At 31.3% G+C, this 20,390-nt stretch overlaps 1 protein-coding gene across 2 annotated transcripts; it reads left to right on the forward strand.

Moving 5' to 3' along the window:
- Positions 1 to 363: 363 nt before the first annotated feature.
- On the forward strand, positions 364 to 20,243 carry LOC146526839 (protein RCC2-like). Of its 2 annotated transcripts, none has more exons than XM_085205736.1 (12): positions 364 to 510; positions 1,614 to 1,805; positions 3,743 to 3,889; positions 4,593 to 4,668; positions 5,008 to 5,139; positions 5,698 to 5,797; positions 6,489 to 6,592; positions 7,529 to 7,695; positions 8,468 to 8,648; positions 9,891 to 9,968; positions 10,257 to 10,357; positions 11,266 to 20,243. In XM_085205736.1, exons 2-12 carry the CDS (start codon positions 1,617 to 1,619, stop codon positions 11,434 to 11,436), a joined length of 1,446 nt encoding a protein of 481 aa, XP_085061862.1. In that variant the 5' UTR covers positions 364 to 510; positions 1,614 to 1,616; the 3' UTR covers positions 11,437 to 20,243. The 2 variants fall into 2 exon arrangements, with proteins under 2 accessions (XP_085061862.1, XP_085061863.1); XM_085205737.1 differs by having other exon boundaries at positions 452 to 470.
- Positions 20,244 to 20,390: the final 147 nt, after the last annotated feature.

Consider the following 20,390-nt stretch of genomic DNA (forward strand, 5'->3'; position numbering starts at 1 on the left):
ATTAAACCAATTATTTTTTACAAATTCGTTAATTTTAAGAGTATCTAAAGCTATAGATGAATAGCCTATAATTTTAAAATACATTTTAAATAATACATAATATATTACCTGTAACTAGCTTAAAAGTCCGTTTATAAAGCTCGATTTTTCATCATTAAATATAAAAATATAAATTAAATTTAAAAAATAATTCTTATTAGAATAACTGATTCAAAAGTGCATCATGGAATAAAATATTTTTTTAAGTAGTGAATAATAAATATAAATTAGAAGATATACTAGTACCAAGCACGATTTATCTTATCTGTATAAATGGCCCTAATTCTTTTTCCATATACTGGCAATGTTTGCAATACATCTAAACTTATTTTATGAAAGAAAACACGAATGATATGGGATAATAATAATTTTTTCGCGGTATCCCCATCATTACACTCTTAAGCTTGCGCTTGTTCGGACATCCGTTAAAAGTATTATTTTCTATTTTTTGTATCTTAAATTAAGGCTTTGGTAAGTGTTTTTAGTGTGAAAATGAAGATAATTTTGTTTGTTTTGATCATTTAGTTAAAATATTGTTAAAAATTGGGCAAATATACGGTGATACATGGCACGTGTCCGAACCTAGGTAGTATAGGGTATCCGTAACGATTGTTTTACATTATTTAATGCGTTTAAAGGCCTCAATTATGAGCTGATGTGTTTAAAATAAGTTTGTTAGCTTTTCGAATTCCGTGCAAATCAAAATTCAGTTACTGAAACCTTAAATATTACCATTAAAGTGTATTTAACATATTCCATTGTTTTCTGCTTACCGTCGTAATTATTTATAAAAATGGGAATGTAAGGATTTTAATTCTTTTTAATTCCTTAAAAGCAAATTGTTTATTTTTAATTTTTATGCCTATTTTTTCTTTTTTGTGTTTTTTTTATTTTGTTATTTCCCTTTTTTTAAGGTACATAAAGATATATTTATATGATATCTAATTTAAAATACATGTATTGCACATATACACCTTGCTCTACAATATTCTATTTATTAGTGAAATCTATATAAAAATATATTACCTAGTTTGGAAGACTCCAATGTTTGGAAAGTAAAAATTTTCTTTTATTAAAATTTTTAAGACTAACTATTATACTGTAAAAAAACATTCTTTATTTCAAAGATATACACTTACTAAAAAAAAATAGATTACAGAGCAAAACAATAATAGTAATGTTTAACTTAAAACCATCCTTTTTATATACAACTTGAAATAAAGTATGCATGCATAGTAGCACCTGCTACATATTTTTCCATAATAATTGACCATGAGACAAATAGGTTGGTTTATAATTTATTTTACTTTTCTAAATATAATAAATAATATTGTTTCATTATTTGCTTGTTCTTGCATATGATTGTACTTTTAACTCTGAATATTTCAATCTGATTGCTATTTTATTTCTCCTTGTTGACACCAGATTTGCTCGAATGCAACATACATGTGTAGATCTTATGATAATATAATATTTTCATTACATGCCCCTGATGTCCTCGCCAGGATGAACAGGATAACTTAAAGTATTTATTTTAAAACATATTTTTAGAAAAGTTATAATTTGTTTTACAGAATATGTCTACTGGCAATGGCAATCGTAAAACAAATATGTTGGCAACTGGTCCTTCAACCAAAAGAAGAAAGCTCCGCAAAAATGTATCAGAAGATGATGATAGTAATGACTCCTTAACATCAGATCAAGTACCAGAACCTCAAAGAGAGCCATCTCCTCTACCAGATGAACCCACTGAAAAGTTGCCAGAAGTAAATATATTTATTGATATTACTATATTTATACACTTCCTTGTATTTTAAAAGATAAATGTATTGCAAAACTCTGGTCCACATATTTTATAAATTGAGAAGATCTGAACTCTTAAAATTCTGAAATTAAAAAAATAAAAAAACACCTTCGATGTTGCCTGGCGAATTATGTGAACTAACTATCTAGATAATCAAGAGCATCTTTTTGCGATAGTCTACGCAAAACTCTTTCCACTGACGTTTTTGCGCTTGCAAGGAGGCGCATGTTTTTTTGGTCGGTTCAACTACTGTTTACTCGAAACCTGGCAATGGACGCTCAAATACTTATAACTTCAATCATAATGTCAATTTTGCTCTGATCGACTTGAAATTTTCACAGAATATTTTTAACATATTATGTATTTATTTAAGAAAATTGAAAAAAATAAAAATAAAATTAATACTATACCATGCCTTTCATCAACATTATTAAATACTAGACTTAGTAACACTTTTCAATAAAAATACAAATATGTTGTAATTACATCTAAAAAATTTAAAAATGATATATGCAAGAATCTCTTATAATTAATAATCAAACTATAAAATTCCATATGTATCCAGGGTTACATAAGGTTAAGACATATATATAATCACAACACAGGCAGTATCTAAAGTTAACAATAATATTAAAAATCATTAATCAGATGTAGAAGCCACTCATGATGCAGGGGTACAAAGGTGGGTTGAATTCCCATTCGATGAAATGAAATGTTAAATATTTTCATTTCTTCACTCTGGTGTTGATGCAAAACACAGTGTTAAGTGCCATCACTCAATAAGCAATGCCTTCATAACCTTAACTTTTAAGAATTATTTATTAAAAGTTAAGTAAAAAATTAAGGACATTTATAATATTCAATTTTTAATAGGCTTTAAGTTGTTATATAACTTCGACAGACTGCTATATAGTATTGTTTACAATGCTATCAGCGCATTACTTCCATAGTTATTTTTATAAAATATATAGACTCCATTAATTGTGATCTGTAAAGTAACCTTTCTGTGGTTTATTTACCTTTTATCTCACGGCTGCCTGAACGGAGTATAGTCTAGTGCATTGCGACTGTTGTTAATAAAATTTACAAAAAATAAAATAAAATTCGCAGCAGGACAGTGTTTGAATGTAAATATTACGACTGTGGGTTCAACTCCCACTTCATTATTTGCATTTATTCTGGCAAGATATAATAACGCCGTTAATTTTCGCAACTCAACACTGTCTCAAATTCGAGCGACAAGGGGACGTCATAATCTTAATCTAGGTTATCGCCTGCCTACACTTAATCTAGGTTTTCTCTTAATCAAAAGTGTTGTAACAGCAATTTTGTAAGGTGAAACTAGATATTGTTATAATTATTATAAAACTAACACGTGTATAAATAATTGTATGCCTTCAACATCATAATGCGTTGCGAAAACTATTTCCGGCAGTCGGTGAACATTTTATTCTTTTTCTAAAATCACGCTCTAACAGGGTAGGCACTAGGCACGTAGTAGATAGGAAGGAACCTAGTGTTAAGACATTCCGTTTCGGCCCAATTTTCTAGACTATTCATTTTGAATGGCAGAACGCAACGTCGCGTCTTGATAATCTATGTTAATTGTTATTTTAAAATTTTTATATTAAATTTATTTATTATTATTATTAATAACCGGAAGAAGAAAATAAAAACAGTTCATTCCTCCGAGTGGGAATCAAATCCACAATCGTAAAAATTGTTTTCAGATGTGCCACTTTGCCATGTCGACGACTTCAATATTAATATTTTTAAGTACTTTTATAGTTCTTTTTAATTTACCAATTATCAATCATTGTCTATAAATATATGGGAATGTAATTAGTTATATAATAAACTTATTTTAAGTAATACACTAAATATATTATTACTTTCCAGGAATTGCTAAAAACATTCTACAAGACACCTGGAAAGCTCATGATAGCTGGTTTAGTGTCTTGGGACTTGGTGGCGAAGAGGGACAATAACCCCTCTAAGAAGACGCATCCCAATTTATACACATTCCATAAGTTTACGGATATCAAGGTATTCATGTTTCACTAATATTTAAAATGTATTAGTAGAGGTCACTCTGATGCAGCCTCTGTGATTGTTAACGCGACTGTTTTGGGTTCGAGCCCTGCTTGGGGGAATGAATTATTTTAATATCCCTGCGGCAAAACTAAGTGCGGCGATGAGATCTACCACTCAGCACTGCAATGCGCACTGACCCTCCTGTTATAGTGGTAAAACTCTATATTTACCAGACATGACTATTTCCGTTATTCACTATTTTAGATTCATGGCACATGTGTCGGCTGAGCGGCGTTTCCACTTTTTGTTAGAAGAAATCGCTAAAAAGTCCGTATATTACTTAAAAAAAAAATTGTGACATGTCCGAGTAAATAAATTTTACTATAAAGTTTTCGTTTTGTAAATAAAATAACCAATAAATAATATATAATTATTCAAATACCTATTATATTATTTATTTATTATTATATCTTTATGTAGGTAATAGCTTTTGTATTATGAATGACGACTTCTTTAATCTCTACCATCTTTGTCTGATAGCAGTTTTCGCGGTGTTACCATGCCTATTTACAATTTCATTGACAACACATTTTTAAGGATATAAAAGTATACAAGAGCTTAATAAATCATCATGTAAGACTTGAATGATTTAAACAAATGCATTTCGACTATGAAGGAAGTAGGCATTATTGATTAATTTTGGTTTTTATTACAGTACAGGTTGATAATCAGCGGGTGCAGTGCTGGTCACTCCATCCTTATATCTGAAGACGGAGAAGCTTATACATTTGGTATGTAAAAATAAGAAATTAAGATGTTTCTAGATATAGTTTTTTTTATCAATCATAAATATAGAACGTTGTTGTGGCATTGGAACAGGGTGTGTGATTAAATGACGGTTGCGGATTCTATTCCTACTTGGTAGATTTTCACTGTCTTGCTTTTATATGAAGACTAAGACTTTGACTTTCGCCACTAAACACACCATTTTGTGCACAGAAACGTGAAAAATGAAGTATGTTGTCACTAGGTTTTCTGACCCTTCTAGTTATAGCAGTAAAAGTAAAAAGTTATAAAAGAAAGCAGATGTATGGAGTGGCATATCAATAATTTAATAATAATTATGTCAGGGCGGAACTCCTGTGGCCAACTTGGTTTCGGTGACACAACAACCCGCAACGTACCTGAACCAGTTCCCGATCTGGAAGGCTTCAATATAATACATGCAGCTGTCGGCAGGAACCATAGCTTGTTTGTTACCGGTATTTATATATTTTATATATTCTTTGTCGTGTTTGTCAATTGAAGTAGCCTTTTCCTACCACTTAATATCTATTGTAATTTTGACTGAAGTTACATCAAAAAGAGTAACATGGCGTATACTATAGCCTTTTTCGACAAAAATCTATCTACTCAAAAAGATTTCAATTTGCACCAGTAGTTTCTGAGATTAATTTAAATAGTGCATAAAAATAAATATACATTTATAGTTACTAAATTGAAAAAGTTATAAAAAGCTATTTGTCACATACCACGTGTCTTTTGTGTTTGGTTAAGATATAATTAATCAGGATGCCTCTGCCAGGAGCATTAGTGTTGGATAGTGAATAGTGATAATAATAAATTTACTTAGGTGGAGCCTAAGTCATCCCACCTCCTATTATAAAAATTATGTTGTTCATTTTGACTTAAAATAAAAATGTTATACAGCAAAACGATGATTTCATTAAATTCTGGCTTTTAAAAAAGTTATATTTTTTTTCGTTAAATTACGAAATAACTCCAAATATTTCCATATTAAATATTTATTTTATAAACAGATACAGGCACAGTGTACGCGTGCGGCGACAACAAGAGCGGTCAGTGCGGCCTCGGGCACACGACGCCATCGATATTGAAACCCACACGCTTGCGATACACGTGAGTTTTTATCATATTTACAGTACGGACGGCGAGTCGTGGCCGCCTTGAAGTTAGCTGTAAATGGCTGCGCAGATTTTATCACAGGATTTTTCTTGTTTTAGATTATTTTCCTCACACGTCCGTCGATTGTGCTCTACTTAATTATATGTAATGATTTTTATTTACTTTATTTTGCGGCAGGTGGTTATAGTTGTTGGTTCGATCCTTTCTCCTGGAATATTATAATTATGTCTGTTTTCTTACTCCGTGTAAGAAAGCGTCGAGTCCCATCTCTTAATATGCAATATCTAAACATCAGGCGTAAATTAAGAAAAGGAGTGATTTGGCGTTAAGTTCTTTTAGCCTGCCCTGCTAAATGCATAAAAAAGCGTGAAACTAAATCCTTTTGATTATGTTTTTTTTTTCAATATTCATGCAATTTTACCAATTATATGTTGCATCAAAAATAAATAAATTATTCTGTTTTGGTTAAACAATAAAATACTAACAGAATCTCCAGCTGTACAAGCCTTCTGAGCTAGTAAGCACTGGCTATTACTTTATGTTCGTACAAAAGTACTTGAAAAAGTCTATTTTAATAAACAATAATTTCAATGTTATCTTTGTAATAACTTTCATAATTTTAAACTGTTTGTTTTTTTAATGTTGCATTTTTTTTGTTTTTTAATGTATTATTTTTATTTTCCAGCGGAGCTCAAATAGTGAAGGTGGGATGTGGTGCAGAATTTTCAATGATTTTGGACTGTAATGGAGCTTTGCATTCCTTTGGTCTGCCCGAGTATGGTCAACTAGGTAAATATTAAATATAAAATAAAGTTTTGTTTTTTACCTTCAGCTACATTTCGAATGTAGGGAAGGTAGAGGTGGAGCTGAGCTGCAGAGGTGGAGTATTCTTAAGGAACTCCGCTCCTCACTTTCTGCCTAATTCTGAAGGCATTGTGTGTTAAGTGGCGGAACTTAATAATAATAACAATAATATAATACTTTATTGCACAAATAAGAGAGAAAAAAAAATACAAATCATTAGAAATACGATTAACAAGTGTGCAATGGCGGCCTTGTCACTAAAAGCGATTTCTTACAGGCAACCAAAGAAAAAACGGAAGGATTAAATTTGGAAAAGAAGGCAGAAAGGTGCAAAAAGTACATAAAATATATAAACCAATATTCAGATAACACAAAATAGTTTAATACACATATTTCTACATACATACATATCTACATATATACAAACATACATACATGCATACATATACATATCATATATATATAAATATACGCCTAGCTTTGCCTGACACCAGAGCAAAAAAAAAGAAAATATTAAATGTAAAGTTGTCCTAGCACAGGCAGTGACTTAATAATGCACATGGGTGGTAGTTAATATTAATTTCCATAGCCTGTAAAAACATGTGTCACAAGTACTTTTTCTTACTAATTGCAAAGTGAGTGAGGTCTTCCCATAGTTGATCTTTCGATCGAGTTGCAACCTGTGTAATATGTGTGAGTGTGTATGAGATTTTTACAACTTCGAATATTGATTGATTGATATTTTTTACACTTTCGAGTGGTATAAAAAGTTGTTAAGGGACATTTTTACTGTCCATTCTTTAAATTATTATTGGAACAAGCATGAATATAATAAGGCTAAAATCAATTATTTTTAAAAATAATGGTGTTGGTCTCTTGTATATATATATTGTATAAGTGACAATAACTCTTGCTCATCAGGTCACAATACTGACGGCAAATACTTCGTCACATCCACCAAACTATCATATCACTTCGAGACGGTTCCAAAGCAAGTTGGTTTCTTCTATGAGAAATCTAAGGAAGGCCACGTGACACCAATCAAAGATGTCACTGTAGTGGACTTCTCTTGTGGGAACAATCATACTGTGAGTTTATATGACATTAAATTAAATATTATATATATTTTTGACTTCACGCTGTATCGACCACGTAGCATGGCAGAGTGAGTCTGGGAACCACCTACTGTTAAGACCCTCGGTCCCATTCACACACTACCGTTTACCATTTTACGCCGAGTTTTTTAAAGCATTACGTGTTTAACGGTGAAACTCCAGATTACTTTACCAGAGCAAAGAAAAAAGAAAATATTAAATATTTCAATTTCCCAAGTGGGAATTGGGAAACCCATAACTGTCGAGTTTAACTTGCACGCTTGTGCCCCTGCGCCACAACGACCTGCCCGGCCTGCGTCATAATGGAAATATAAGTTTAGAAGACAAAAATATATATAAAAACAAATTATATTTTGTGTTTATGTATTTTAATTCCTATATTTAACGACGATGTTTTTAAAAATAATACATGAAGAATAGTGTCTTGGTATTTTGCCTTATTTTCTTATATATGAGAGATGTATACTTCATAAATGGACCTGTGGAAATAAATTAACTGATAAAAAAAATTTGCATCACGATGATTCCGCACATAGCAGGATAGGCAAAGAAAACCTAGTGTTAACACACTCCGGTCCTCATTTTACGCCGAGTTCTGGATGCATTGCGTGTTGAATGACGGAACTCAAAACAGGAACGAAGAAATTAATAATAATATAAAATTCAAGATACATAATATTATGACACTTTTTGTAGTGACAGGACACTGTTTGCTGTAACAATTTTGTTGCTATTTTGTCTCCAGGTGGCGATAGACTCCCGCAAGCGCGCATTCAGCTGGGGCTTCGGTGGGTTCGGTCGTCTCGGGCACGCGGAGCAGAAAGATGAGAGCGTGCCGCGCCTCATTAAATACTTCGACTCGTCGGCGAGAGGTGTACGCGCGGTATACTGCGGTGCCACTTATAGCTTGGCTGTCAATGAGCTTGGTAAGTTTAAAACGTATTTTTTTTTCAAAATTATTTTGTTTTTTTTTTGCGGGTGATGTTTTTAACCGACTTCTGTAAGAAAAGGAGGTTATCAATTCGACTGTATTTTTTTTTTTATTTTTTTTTTTATTTTTTTTTTTTTATGTTTGTTACCTCATAACTTTTAACTGGGTGGACCGATTTTGATAATTTTTTTTTTATTTGAAAGGTATAGCTTCCCGAATGGTCCCATTTTTTTTTTGGTCCATGTCTGACAATGGTATCCATGAGAAAATCACATAAGTCTTAAATTTGCATTATGAATGTCCGCGACTAATAGCCGAATAACTCAATGTCGCGCCAACCGATTTTGATGATTCTTGTTTTATTTGAAAGGATACACTTCAAGGATAATTTGGTGAAAGTTTGGTTAGGTTTCGATTATGGAATCCGGAGAAAATTGAGAAAGTTTGTTTTTTTTGGTCAAAAATTAATTATACAGTAATAGTTACAAGCAAAAACTTTTTAAATTGATGTCAGAAGTGAGATTCCTAATCGTTGCATTTCTTTTCAACCAATCTCAAAAAGAGGATGTTCTCATTTTCAACCAACTTCAAAAAAGGGAGATTCCGAATTCACTCGAATACTTTTTATGTTTGTTCTTGTCAATATACCAAAATGTAACTTTGCACAAAAATAATAGCTAATTCAATGAAGTTTTACATAGAACAATCACAACCACTCGTTGACAACCACTACCGCCACCATCACCACTCGTTCAAGAAGCATCATTTTAAGATCTACCCATCACTAAAAATCGTAAAATAAATTAATTTTTAACAAAAACAAAAACCGACTTCTAACAACGAACTAAAAAGTGAAAAATAATTTTACAAAGATTTTATAATTTTGAAGTCGGTGCCAAGTAAAACAAACAGGCTTAGTAATTAGATATTGTAGTAAAGGTATTGTAGCATTAGCTTGACACCGACTTCAAATTTATAAAATCTTTGTAAAATTATTTTTCACTTTTTAGTTCGTTGTTAGAAGTCGGTTTTTGTTTTTGTTAAAAATTAATTATGTTTTAAGGACAGTATTGTCCTGTTTTTTTAGGCATTTTTTTTGATGTAGGAATTTAATTATTAAATGACACTTGTTACAGAAGATTTATCTTAGTTTGTCTCTAAGGCTTAAAAATGTTTAGTATATAATGGGTAATTGTATGTATATTGTTATAATTTAACAAAATGCTTCATTTTACAGGTGCTCTTTTCATGTTCGGACAGACAAAGCGTACCGGTGAAGCCAATATGTATCCCAAGCCTGTACAAGACCTTACAGGTAATTTACTTAACTTTTTAAAAAAAAAATCTTTATTTTATGCTGTATCTAGCACGAAGCAAAGCAGAGTGACCAGATTGAACCTAAGAACCTAATGCTAAGACACTCCGTTCCCATTAAAACACTATCTATCCCCACTTTCCGCCGATATCGAATGCACAACTATCACGGAAATAACATATATTATGGTTATTTTCATTTTCCTTCATTTATCTAGAGTAGATATTTGTTTAATTTCATCAATCTATTTATATATTTCTTAACATAAGTCGTTAAAAAATATTTTAGGTTGGAATATTCGTAGTGTCGGTACAAGCAACACGTCCATAGTGATTGCGGCTGACGATACTCTTATTGCGTGGGGCGTGTCGCCTACTTATGGGGAACTGGTGAGTTATTTGTGTTCTTTAATCTATATTTCTATTATTATGAAGCTGAAGAGTTTATTAGGTTGAACGAGCTAATCTCAGGAGAAAGAGAAAGCTAGAAACTAAATTACATTGTGTTACTTGTTTCCATGTAACAGATACAGAATACAGGTCTAGATTAACTTTGCTTCTTTAAGAGAGCGCGGAAATGAAAATATTAAATATTTGATTACCTCGAGTGAAAGTGAACCCACAACATGCCGCGTTAAGTTGTTAACACTAAGTACCCTCAGCCTACTTTTACGTTTTAGGGTTCCGTACCTCGAAGGGAAAAAACGGAACCCTTATAGGATCACTTTGTTGTCCCTCCATCTCACGAGAAAATTTATCTCGAGATCGTTGGGGGTTTCAATTTGAAATTAATACCATTTGGTATTTATTTAGATTTATGTTTCCTTGAAGCAAAAAATAAATCAAACATCTAAGTCACCGCAATCAAAAGATACGAACAATCTGTACCGATTTTGCTGCATTTTGTTTGAAATTTGCTAAAGTATCAAAATCTAAAAGATACTTTCCATGGCCCTACAGTTTGGCACGAAGTTTAAATTTGGCGCGAAGTGAGAACTTATAACACAAATTAGAGAAAAATTCTGAAAAGTGAATGTTTATGGCTATTTCATAGAAAAAAATCACTACAAACTTATTTTTGTAGTTCATTTCATACAAAACAAGTGCATTTGGCCGCAAACTTAAGTTGGTAAACTTTTATAAGTTGTACTTCCCGTTGACCTAGAGTTCTGAAATAGGTACTGGAGCCTCGTTGGACGAGACCGACTCTCATTTGACCGGTCTTTTTAGATAGAGAATAATCTTTTAAAATATCTTCTAATTAGTACTTTAATGGTTTGACTTGAATTATTCTACAGGGCACAGGGGATATAAACAAGTCTACAGCACGGCCCAAAGAAGTGACACGAATGGACGGACTGAACATTACTCAAGTAGCGATGGGCTACTCACATACTCTGTTACTCTCCGACGATACCAAGGAGGATGTCAAAAATAAGCTGGCAAACATACCTACTTTCAACCCTTAAATATATCTTAAACTATTAATTAAATCAACCTTTACATTTTTATAATTTACTTAGGTACGTTTTATTTATGGTTTACTTTCGTCATAACAGTATATTATAATTACGAATGTATGTATATGTTTTATATACAATGGTGTCGGGTCATTTTTTATTATTGTCTTTTTTTTCTCATACGCACATATTTTCTGTTAAGTTTTTTTATTAATCAAAAATTAAACAAATGATCATAATTTCCATCCTTTTTTAACTAGTTTTATTACTGGTTCAAATTTAAAAGAATTTTTTTATTTTCGCCAAATTTTAGTTTTTAAGAACTTTGACAAAGAGGAATTGATCAATTGGACTGCATAATAAGTTACTTAATACATAATTTTTGGTAAATCAGCCAGAATATCAGAAAGCAAAAGCTTACATAAACTAATGATTTTTTGTCATACTACAATCATTTTATATAAAGCTTCTAAGAAACATATGTGAATATTTTGTATTGTATTTCCATTTCTTACCTCCATTAATAAATCAAATGCCAAATTTTGATATTAGTTTAGTTTATAAAAATTCTGCATATTAGTTGCTGGTTATTGAACCCTGTACGAATTAAACTGAATGATTTAACTAAAACATTCTTACATTTAATGCCAATGAACAATCTTTTTTTTTCTTTTTCAAATTGATTAAAGCAAAAGTATTGATGAGATACTTCTTTATTTTTGTTTTGTTTTTACATCAAATATGTAAATTTCAGACAACCATTTTCTCTCTCCTAAGTTTGCATTATTAAGAACATTTTTGCAATACATACATACATACTTAGCTTCACGCTTTATCTCTAGCAGGGTAGACAGAGAGAACGGAGCGCCAAACGCTACGGTCTCTACGTACCTAATTTTATTTTTGCAATAAGTTTAATTAATTTTGATTATTTGTAAGTACACTGGTTTAAATTTGTATACATAAAGACATATTGTACTTCAATAGAACAAATTAATGTATATTTTAATGTGTATTAGACGTCTTTTCCAAAACACACACAGAATGTTAGTGTACGTTGAGCTCAAATTGCACTTATTTAAATGTTAAGTAATTTTATTTTTGCATAATAAAGTAAATATAAGTTTACGTGCGTAACGTCTTTTAATGAAACAGGATTTACATTAGTTAGTTGAAATTTATAAGTGCTTAGTTATTTTTTTTATTCATATAAAGTTGCACAGTATTTTTTCTTTTGTTGAGTAAAATATTTGAACAATCTTTGTAATAAAGACTGGTATTTTAAGTATTTTTTATTGTCTCGGGTGTATAGCGATGGTCGGTAGCAGTTACTAGTTTATTTTATTAAAATGTCGAACTTTCTATTGAAGTCCTTGTAATTGTATTGTCTGTATTGTAATGAATGTTTGATTTTAAGGACGCGTGTACAGTATTATATATTTATTAAATTCCTCTTTTTAGCTAAACATTTTGTTTCATATATAAAGTTAAATATAATTCTTAATTTTTATATTATTTTATAGTTTAATTAAATACATATATATAACAAACAAATACATGGATTCTTAAAAGGTGTTGTCATAAAAGTTTCCATATTTTCTAAACGCGTCCTTAAATTTCAACGATTAATTATTATTGTTATAACCTAAATACATTATTCTTTAAGTATTCATATCGCCAATAGTGTCTATAATACATGTATAGCAGGAACTCGATATAACGACACTGACCTGAGTACATTATAGAGGTCTATGGAGTATTACGCCCAATCCTAGTGCGTGCGTCTTACCTCAATCAGTAGGACATCTCTTTTTATATATATACTCAAATTAGAAAGTACTTTAAAATATATTAGTTTATATGTGTAATGTAATGTTATATAGCCTATAGCACTTCTGAAGAAGTCGCCGTACGGTTCGCTCATCGTACGGTCGTGCGTATAAGATTCTTATTTGTTTTTAAATTCACCTACATAAAGAAAAAAAAAAAATGGTTCAGTGTAAGAAGTGCAAACTTTTTGTGTCTGTAAATAAGGACGATACTATAAAGTGTAAAGGATGTGAATCCATCTACCATAAAAAATGTGCACCAAATATAAAACAGTTTGCACAGACGAGTACTTGTGAGGACTGTCAAAGCACTAGAACTAGTCCTCCACTGCCAAGAAATCCAGGTGGGAACGTATCCAGGGATGTAACACACGAGAAGGTGTTAGAAGACATAAACAAAAAACTCGAGGTCATCTACTGTGTGGAAAAAAAAATTCAAGACCTGACGACTAGTATCGAATTTTATGCTGAAATGTACCAACATCTAAATGAGTTTAAGGAAGAAGCACAGAAAAAGATAAAATCCTTAGAACAAAAGAATGTGTACTTAGAAAAGTGTAATACTGCCCTCGAAGAAAGGATCCAGGAGATAGAATTGCGGGAAAAAGAAAAAAACATAGAAATTCACGGACTAGAGAAGAGAAACGACGAGAATACAATAAAGGTGGTTAAAGATCTAGCACAAAAATTAAAATTAGACCCCAACGATATCGAAAATGCAAGAAGGGTAGGCCAAGAAAAATCAAATGATAGTAAACCTAAAATCGTACTGGTTACACTAAGATCTAAACATGCTCGGGACCAGTGGACAGCAGTAAAAAAGGACCACAAAATAACTAACAACACAGTATACAGTAATGGCAGCAGCAACAAAATTTTTATTAACGAAAGCTTGCCGAAATACAAGCGCCAGCTGCTATGGACGGTTAGAAATACTTTAAAACCAATGGGCTATCAATATATTTGGGTTCAAAATGGTAATATCTTGGCAAAAAGGAGTAATGAAGAAAAAAAAATATACAATATAAGATCGGAGCAAGATTTAAATAAGTTTGAGGGTAACAAATAAGTGCACTTAGCACTGTTGTTCTACACTAGGTGATTTTGTTCCATAAAATTCGATTCAACAAATTTTATTACAGCTGATTATAATTTCAAACGTTACTGCGACATAGAAAAATTGAATAATGATTTGACATCAAATAAGAATTCCCTACACTTATTGCACTTGAATATTAGATCACTACGAAAAAAATTTAATGAGTTGCAAATGTTGCTGGAAAATTATAAACATAAAGTAGATATAATTGTATTGAGCGAAATAAATATAAAGGAAGAAGAATTAACTTTCTATAAAATATTAGGATATAATACACATATATATACAAGGGAAACTACCCGAGGAGGAGGTTTACTGGTTTATGCAAAAGATAAATTCCATCTAAACATCAAAATACAGAAAACTTTAGAGTTCGAGGTGATCCACGGACAGCTAACAGCAGGAAAAAGCATTACGCACATTTTTGCTATTTATAGGCCTCCAAATAGAAATAAATCACTATTCGTGGAACAGCTGTCGAATATGATTAAATTTATTCCGAAATCTGAACATATTGTGGTAATTGGTGACATGAATATTGACATTCTCAAAAACAAATTAAACCCGATAACTACAAAATACAAAAACACCTTGTGTGAACTCGGGCTGCAGTGCGTCATACCAAATTTTTTTTTTTTTTTTTTTATTTATTTATTTATTTCTTTTACAATCTTAATATATACAAAATCTCTTGCCAAACTCGTGAGTTTGTAGGCAAGAAGCGCTCTTTACTTTACTTTACTACATTAATTTAAACTACTATACCAACCCTTATAATTTAACCATACATACATAACACAAAAAAAAAAAAAAAACAACAAAAAAATAGATAAAAGATAACATTAATAAACTTAACACATCTTATATACTATATCTATTCTATGTTATATCTATCTTTGTACTATCTATTCTATATTATATCTATTCTTATTATAGTACAGACTACCTATTCTATATTCTATCTATTCTATATTACGTCTATTCCTACACTATATATTCCATATGTAATACAAACAAAACAAAAAATAAATTAATACTCTATGCCCTTGTCTGATTCTTTAAGATAGAAATCTTTCAGTTTTATCTTTAAATTTGTTTTAGCAACGTTTTTATTCAATGTAAGGCTATTTATATTATTAAAGATTTTGGGTACCATGCACCTTGTTGTTCTATTTCCAAAATAATTTTCCGCAGTTGGCTCAAAAAATTCTTTTTTCCCGACCCTCCTAGTATTATATCTATTCTCAATCGTCTCCTTATATGTATTAGTATAAAAATTTTCTATGCTTATTAAGTAGTTTACTTTAATGTCTACTGGTAAAATTCCACAAATTGAAAATAGTTTTTCATACTCTCCACGACATTTTTCTTTTATCTTTTTACCAACCAAAAACTTGATCAAACGTATTTGAAGTTGCTTTATATCCCTTAAGTATGTTTTGAATGTCCGCCCATACACGCTGAGACCATAACTAAGTATGGAGTCCGCGAGGGCATAGTATACAATGCGTAGCGTTTCCTTATTTAATACTTTACTTAAGTGGTAAAACTTCCCCAGTACACATCTTAGCCTATTGCAAATATCTATTACCTGAGATTTCCAATTAAAATGTTTATCGATTTTTAAGCCTAAGTACTTGATTGTATTAACGAATTCTAGTTTGTTACAGTTACATTTCTTTTTATTACTATGAAGACAGTCATAAGTATGCCCTACTATTTCTAGCTCATCTTTGGTAATTGTTTTTGATTTTTTGTTATACGGCGAGTGTATATACATGCATTTAGTTTTTTCTAAGTTTATAATTATACCGTTATCATGTGCCCATTTAGTGACGTTTTCAAAATCCATTTGTATGTAGTTTTTTACAACCGATATATCTTTTGAGGAATAGGTCAAACACATATCATCCGCATACATATACACCCGACACTTGTCTACAACATTAGATACGCTATTTACGTGCATCAGGTACCCCACCGGTCCATAAACTGATCCGGTCGGGACCCCTAGATTCAAGTCCATTTCTTCTCCGGCTACACCAGCAACAACAGTCTGTATCTTTCTATTACTTAGATAATTCTTTAACCATGTGTTCGTAGGACCACGTATCCCGCATTCGTCCATCGCCTTAAGCAAAACATTGTGGTCTAATGTGTCGAAGGCTTTTTTATAGTCAATACAAACCGTTATCACTTGCTCACCGGAGTCGAGACAGCTGTTTATGTAGTCAGCAAAGTTAGTTAGTGCAGTCACAGTGCTGCGCCCCTTTCGAAAACCGTGTTGAGCGTCCGACAATACATCATAGCTCTCTAATAAGTTACTAATTTGGCCTACAATAATTTTTTCTACAATTTTGTCAATAATAGACAATATGGCTATTGGTCTGTAGTTAGAATAGTCCAGGTGATTTCCCGATTTATAAATGGGACGTATAATCGCTTTTTTTAGTTGGTCAGGGTAAACACCCGTGGTTACACTCAAATTAATAAATCTAGCAATAACACCACTTATCTGTTCACACACATATTTTATATCTTTTACCCTGATCATATCCAATCCTGGTGCCTTTTCGCACGATAACCGGTCTATACATTTTTTAACTTGGAGCGAGCTAACTGTACTAAATCTAAAACTCACTACATACAAATGGATTTTGAAAACGTCACTAAATGGGCACATGATAACGGTATAATTATAAACTTAGAAAAAACTAAATGCATGTATATACACTCGCCGTATAACAAAAAATCAAAAACAATTACCAAAGATGAGCTAGAAATAGTAGGGCATACTTATGACTGTCTTCATAGTAATAAAAAGAAATGTAACTGTAACAAACTAGAATTCGTTAATACAATCAAGTACTTAGGCTTAAAAATCGATAAACATTTTAATTGGAAATCTCAGGTAATAGATATTTGCAATAGGCTAAGATGTGTACTGGGGAAGTTTTACCACTTAAGTAAAGTATTAAATAAGGAAACGCTACGCATTGTATACTATGCCCTCGCGGACTCCATACTTAGTTATGGTCTCAGCGTGTATGGGCGGACATTCAAAACATACTTAAGGGATATAAAGCAACTTCAGATACGTTTGGTCAAGTTTTTGGTTGGTAAAAAGATAAAAGAAAAATGTCGTGGAGAGTATGAAAAACTATTTTCAATTTGTGGAATTTTACCAGTAGACATTAAAGTAAACTACTTAATAAGCATAGAAAATTTTTATACTAATACATATAAGGAGACGATTGAAAATAGATATAATACTAGGAGGGTCGGGAAAAAAGAATTTTTTGAGCCAACTGCGGAAAATTATTTTGGAAATAGAACAACAAGGTGCATGGTACCCAAAATCTTTAATAATATAAATAGCCTTACATTGAATAAAAACGTTGCTAAACCAATTTTAAAGATAAAACTGAAAGATTTCTATCTTAAAGAATCAGACAAGGGCATAGAGTATTAATTTATTTTTTGTTTTTTTTTTTGTTTGTATTACATATGGAATATATAGTGTAGGAATAGACGTAATATAGAATAGATAGAATATAGAATAGGTAGTCTGTACTATAATAAGAATAGATATAATATAGAATAGATAGTACAAAGATAGATATAACATAGAATAGATATAGTATATAAGATGTGTTAAGTTTATTAATGTTATTTATCTTTTATCTATTTTTTTGTTGTTTTTTTTTTTGTGTTATGTATGTATGGTTAAATTATAAGGGTTGGTATAGTAGTTTAAATTAATGTAGTTAAGTAAAGTAAAGAGCGCTTCTTGCCTACAAACTCACGAGTTTGGCAAGAGATTTTGTATATATTAAGATTGTAAAAGAAATAAATAAATAAATAAAAAAAAAAAAAAAAAATTTGGTATGACGCACTGCAGCCCGAGTTCACACAAGGTGTTTTTGTATTTTGTAGTTATCGGGTTTAATTTGTTTTTGAGAATGTCAATATTCATGTCACCAATTACCACAATATGTTCAGATTTCGGAATAAATTTAATCATATTCGACAGCTGTTCCACGAATAGTGATTTATTTCTATTTGGAGGCCTATAAATAGCAAAAATGTGCGTAATGCTTTTTCCTGCTGTTAGCTGTCCGTGGATCACCTCGAACTCTGAAGTTTTCTGTATTTTGATGTTTAGATGGAATTTATCTTTTGCATAAACCAGTAAACCTCCTCCTCGGGTAGTTTCCCTTGTATATATATGTGTATTATATTCTAATATTTTATAGAAAGTTAATTCTTCTTCCTTTATATTTATTTCGCTCAATACAATTATATCTACTTTATGTTTATAATTTTCCAGCAACATTTGCAACTCATTAAATTTTTTGAATGCAGCTTTCATACAAAACAAAAACAATGTAAATCGGACCAGTAGATCCAGAGATCTTAGCGTTCAAACAAACAAACAAACAAACAAACAAACTCTTCCGCTTTATTATATTAGTATAGATTATGATTATTAATTCACCGAGTACAAATACCAAAATTTACAAATATCAAACGTTATTATTTAAATCAAATTAAATAAGACTAATATTACCCTGAAATACATTAAGTATGTATTATTATAGTTTATGGTACTTTTTTAAACACAGTTGAGTTGTATTACGTTTATAGAGAATAGATACGTTGTTACGAGTACATAGCGTAATACTCTATTGTAATCAAGCGAAACCAGCCTAAGTAGAATGAATCCGACTCTTAGGTCATGTAATTGTTATATCGAGTGGCGTTATATAGGATTTACACTGTATTTGATACCTCACGAGCAGGCCTTAGCTGTTACCACCATGTTGCAAGTCCGAATACCTCTCACACACTGCCTCTCTGTAAGCATAAGTGAATAATTTACATCATATGTGCGTTTCAATCTACCCTCCTAGATTATATTTTTATATTAATTACTTTAATCTATTAATCTCCTATCGCTAATACTACTACGTATAATTAGGACGTGAAGTGGGTCTTGAGACACTGTTTCCTTCCTTACGAATGTAATTAAGCAATTTTATAGTATCCACCGACCTGCAACCGGCGTCGGTGGTTAGATGTGTACTTAAAATTAGTGTATTTCGTATATTACTATAGACGTCCCGGCCCGCATGGTCCGTATCTCTTTTTATATCTTAGTATACGATGGTAGTGGGTACGCTGTTCTTTGTACCTATCTTCTTATAAAAGATTTTCTACGTGTTTATTGTGAGATTTTCTTAATAAGGGGTCGTCCGTAAATTACATCACACGTTAGGAAAAATGGAAGGGTAGCGAAATTTGTCTAAACAATAATAATTTTCAAACTGCTGTTTTAATTTAATAATTTCTAGATGTCATATTGCAAAATATCTGTGATGAAGTCACACTAGGTTTTACATATAACTAGCTGTGGCATGAAAGGGAGTGGGCTCAAAGAAATCCTGAAATTCATGTGACGTAATTACGGACCGCCCCTAATTGGTTAAGAGTTTTTGGTGTAGTTAGCTATTATAATGATAATTTAAAAAATTTTTAGTAATAAAAGTAATTATGTAATATCAACTGCTCTACTCATGCAGTATTTACATTCCCGAGCGAGATGCTTGAATCGTTTATTTTTTTGTCTCTGACGAATATTTGGCTCTTACATAATATATGTATCGAATTACAAACTCCTATGGTCCTCGTTACCGATAACTGAAGTGTAAAAGATCGGCACAAATATTGTTATTTAATTAATAAGGCAATATTGTAAAATGTCACACTGGTTTTTAGATGATAGATTTATACCGATTCTCTACTGTTCATTGTGATGGATAACTGCTTGAATGTTGTACCTGGATCTTGCCGAATATACTGGAGTTTATTAAATACTTTTACAAATAGTTTTGATGTTTTTTTGAACAATAATACCATCTTCCTTTTCCCAAACCCACTGTTTTAGAGCATAACGATCATATATTTAATCCAAAATATATATTAGTTAATTGTATATTCTGTTATATCGGAATAAAACCTTTTATTTATAATTA

Source organism: Heliconius melpomene, chromosome 21, assembly GCF_056956725.1.
Source record: "Heliconius melpomene rosina isolate 202511_hmr_F chromosome 21, ASM5695672v1, whole genome shotgun sequence".
NCBI classification, from domain to species: domain Eukaryota; kingdom Metazoa; phylum Arthropoda; class Insecta; order Lepidoptera; family Nymphalidae; genus Heliconius; species Heliconius melpomene.